General features: G+C 51.7%; 1 protein-coding gene across 1 annotated transcript; it reads left to right on the top strand.

The window, feature by feature from the left end:
- Window positions 1–18: 18 nt before the first annotated feature.
- EAH_00067910 (Myosin IJ heavy chain, putative) lies at window positions 19–2148 on the top strand (the record flags this gene model as incomplete). Its single annotated transcript, XM_013392396.1, has 4 exons — window positions 19–655; window positions 813–991; window positions 1163–1601; window positions 1839–2148. Coding segments are annotated over 4 exons (1565 nt in total), but the record flags the coding sequence as incomplete, so codon positions are not given.

The following is a 2148-nucleotide window of genomic DNA, read 5'->3' on the forward strand; positions in this document are numbered from 1 at the left end:
TCCGAACTCAATCCGTGGATGAAAGCTAGTAATCCTTGTAACGACGGTACTTCAACAGCACCTGAGCCATCAACACTAGCAGCTGCCTTGGAAAATGCCTTCAAGGAAACCACTGCGAATCGGAACAGACCGCCACCGCACCCCTTCGTTGTAGCGGAGGAAGCTCTGCGCCGCCTTGTGGGGACACAGACTAGTCAGACCATTGTAGTTTCAGGGCAGAGTGGAGCAGGAAAGACCGAAACGAGCAAGCAGCTAATGCTCTTTCTAACTCACGTATCCACATCTCCTAATGACACACTGGCGGGCGCTTCTGGCAGTGCAACAGGTTCTCACGGCGATTCAGGCGCGCCGAAGACTGTATCCGGCCAGCGGACGGAGGTTGCAGCACTTCTTGGAGGTGTACAGACGCTACAAGAAGCAACAGAGCTACAGAAAAGGATCGTTTCCTGCAATGCTATTTTTGAGTCCTTCGGAAACGCTGCCACAAGAAGGAATCACAACAGCAGCCGAATCGGTCGACTCACGCTTCTCCACTTTGACGGCGGAGGTCTTCTCAGGGGTGGGAGTTTGAGAACATATTTGCTGGAAGCCTCCCGCATCACCGCACACAAGAGAGGCGACAGGAACTTCCATGTCTTCTATCAGCTTTTGAGAGGTAAACACCGGCCGAGGACCCCCAAGATTTTTTCGCAGCTTTGAACCTGATTGCAAGTGGGATGCATTGCTGTTTCGTCGCATTGAGGGTGAACAGTCTGTGTGTGGTTTTCAGAATACCTTGTGGTTGCGTGTGGTGCGTCGTCCTTCTATTTTAGGGGCCAGCGAAGAAGTACTCAAATGCATGGGTCTGACAGATGACGAAACCGCCTACCGCATGCTACGGCCACAAGATTCCACAAAGTTCCTTCAGAAAGTGTTCTCAAAAGAACGGCAATCCGTTCATGGGGAAGAGCTTACAGAGGACCGAAACGTAGCGCTGAAAGAAGCGGATCGAGTGAGGTGACTGTGCGCCCTGTTTGCTTTGTTTGGGAAAACATTGCAAAAATAGCTCGTAACCATATACACGGCAGAGTTGCAGAAGTTACTAGTATTTATTTCCGTCAGCTACTTTGTTCCCTCGGTATTTAGCACCAACGTGCTTGGTTTATGCGTTCATGCGTTACAGCGCAACTTCAAGTCCATGGTCGAGGCACTGGAACGTGCCGATTTCTCGACTGCCGAAGTCGATGAACTGTTGCAGATTCTCGCTGGACTGCTTCATCTGTCAAATGTCTCCTTCACAACAGGGGAAGATGACAGTCTGCAGCTTCAGGACACAGCAGCGGAAGAGGCCCTTAACCGCTCCGCGTCGTTGCTGGGCTTGGAAGGGAAAGGGCTCGAGGAAGTGTTGCGGTGCCGTCGAATCGTTCTGAAAGGAGACATTCTTTGCACTAAGAGAAATGAGCAACAATGCAGCAGTGCCTGCACTTCGCTTATCAAGTTCATCTACAGCCGTCTGTTTGACCACATTGTGCAAAGACTGAATGATAGTGCTGCACGGCACGTGCAAGGGCAGCAAACGGCGACGCTGCCAAACGCTCGCGATAGTATGAAGTCCATTGGAAGTAAGCCGCTTCTGCAAAAGGGAGTGGATCGCCACTTACAGCCCCACTCCATCAGACGAAGTAGCAAACGCCCTCCGCTATCTCCCCACTGCTTTCTCTCCAGCGTTAGTGGAAACATTCGACAAAACTGTCGCATGAGCCTTGTGTTCACTGCTCACCTAACAACATGCCCCTAAAACGCCTCCCCTCCAAAACTAGAATCTGCAGTGGCGTGTGTTTCTTTTTCGTCCGCTTCAGTCCTTGATATCTACGGGTTTGAGTCATTTGGGCTGGAGAACGGGCTCGAGCAGCTCTGCATCAACTATGCGAATGAACGGCAGCAACAGCTGTTCGTTCAGCAAGTGATAGAGGAAGAGGTGGCTCTGTACACTAGAGAAGGAGTGACAAGCCCGGCGGTGACAGCACGAAACAAGTTGGCGCACCGCCGCCAAAATGTAGAACACGAAACGGAACAACAACCATCAGGCGAAAGAATGAAACCACAGGGATCTTTCAGGGCAGACCTTGAGCTCAGCCTCCTCTCCAGTCTGCCAGACACCCCCGCACT

The sequence above is a fragment of the Eimeria acervulina genome, genomic scaffold (assembly GCF_000499425.1).
Source record: "Eimeria acervulina Houghton genomic scaffold, Eah_scaff2973, whole genome shotgun sequence".
Classification (NCBI taxonomy): Eukaryota; Apicomplexa; class Conoidasida; order Eucoccidiorida; family Eimeriidae; genus Eimeria; species Eimeria acervulina.